The sequence below is a fragment of the Procambarus clarkii genome, chromosome 42, assembly GCF_040958095.1.
Source record: "Procambarus clarkii isolate CNS0578487 chromosome 42, FALCON_Pclarkii_2.0, whole genome shotgun sequence".
Taxonomy (NCBI): Eukaryota; Metazoa; Arthropoda; class Malacostraca; order Decapoda; family Cambaridae; genus Procambarus; species Procambarus clarkii.
This window is the reverse complement of record NC_091191.1, coordinates 670775-672450: the sequence shown is the minus strand read 5'-3', so window position 1 is coordinate 672450 and position 1676 is coordinate 670775. Positions and strand designations below refer to the sequence as shown.

General features: G+C 56.8%; 1 protein-coding gene across 1 annotated transcript; it reads left to right on the top strand.

Annotated features, from left to right (window-relative positions):
* Positions 1–438: 438 nt before the first annotated feature.
* LOC138373327 (P-selectin glycoprotein ligand 1-like) lies at positions 439–1230 on the top strand. Its single transcript, XM_069339519.1, has one exon. It carries the CDS (start codon positions 439–441, stop codon positions 1228–1230), a length of 792 nt encoding a protein of 263 aa, XP_069195620.1.
* Positions 1231–1676: the final 446 nt, after the last annotated feature.

Genomic DNA, 1676 nt, shown 5'->3' with positions numbered 1-1676 from the left:
CGGTTGGGCCCGTTTCTTTTAACGTGATGCCTCTGTTCATCTAGAATTGAGTCCCGGGAGTTAGGGAAGACTTAAGGTTTGGTACCCAGTCAATCCTCCCTCGTGTCTAGAAGTAACTGTGGACCTGTATATAAAACAACCAACAAAATTTGTCCTGAACAAAATATCCCTCATTAACTAAACCGGTTCCAGCACCTGGGCAGAGGCCTAAATCCCAACACACACACACACACACACACACCTGCCTACCTCGACACACCCGTTCTAGCATTACGTCGCCAGGATATATAACCTGCAGTTTTTAATTAGAGGTCATATTTGTGGAGTGCATTCCGGTGTTTGTCTGTCTTGTTTGGCCTGCCAGCACGCCATCACCCTCTGTTTACCTCGCTATTACGGCCTGCACCGGTGCCTCAGCTCGGGGGAGGTGTGGCTCAGATGGGGGGAGCGGCCAGCAAGCTATTATGGGGGTCATGTGTTTGGCATTACCAGCATAGGGAGCTAGAGGCCTGGGAGCCAGAGGCCTGGGAGCCAGAGGCCTGGGAGCCAGAGACCTGGGAGCCAGAGACCTGGGAGCTGGAGGCCTGGGAGCCAGAGGCCTGGGAGCCAGAGGCCTGGGAGCTGGAGGCCTGGGAGCCGGAGACCTGGGAGCCAGAGACCTGGGAGCCAGAGGCCTGGGAGCCGGAGGCCTGGGAGCCAGAGGCCTGGGAGCCAGAGGCCTGGGAGCCAGAGGCCTGGGAGCCAGAGACCTGGGAGCAGGAGGCCTGGGAGCTGGAGGCCTGGGAGCCAGAGACCTGGGAGCCAGAGACCTGGGAGTCAGAGGCCTGGGAGCCAGAGGCCTGGGAGCCAGAGGCCTGGGAGCCAGAGGCCTGGGAGCCAGAGACCTGGGAGCCAGAGACCTGGGAGCCAGAGACCTGGGAGCCAGAGGCCTGGGAACCAGAGACCTGGGAGCCAGAGGCCTGGGAGCCAGAGGCCTGGGAGCCAGAGACCTGGGAGCCAGAGGCCTGGGAGCCAGAGACCTATGAGCCAGAGGCCTGGGAGCCAGAGACCTGGGAGCCAGAGGCCTGGGAGCCAGAGACCTATGAGCCAGAGGCCTGGGAGTGTATCGTGGCATCTCAGATCAGGAGTCGTTTGCATGGGACCACAAGTCAGGGAGCATCTGTTTGGGACTACAGGTCACCCGCCTGGAGGCAAATGTCAACATTTTGGGATCAAAGGTCATCTGTTTAGGGCCTCGGGTCGTGGGTTAGGGCTCATGGGGTCATTGTTTGGAACATGTGCTTGGGGAAATATGTTGTGTGTGTGTTGAAGACAAGCAACAATATTTTGGTGGGAAGGCAGAGCATGTGTTGGGACCAGAGGTCAGGGGATTAAAGCCTAGGGATTATGTGCGTCGAGTCATGGTTCGAGTGTGTGTGTGTGTGTGTGTGTGTGTGTGTGTGTGTGTGTGTGTGTGTGTGTGTGTGTGTGTGTCTGGTGCCGTAAGTCAGTTGTCATGTACCTTTCGTCTCTCTCTCTCTCTCTCTCTCTCTCTCATCTATTCCTTCCTGCCTCTCCCAACCATTTACCCCACACACATACTAACATGTGTAAGTATTAGCCAATAAGAGTGTAGCGCCATAGTGTGTAGGTTAGGGGAGGGCTTCTTGTCAGAGGAACTCTATATTGCCTCAGTG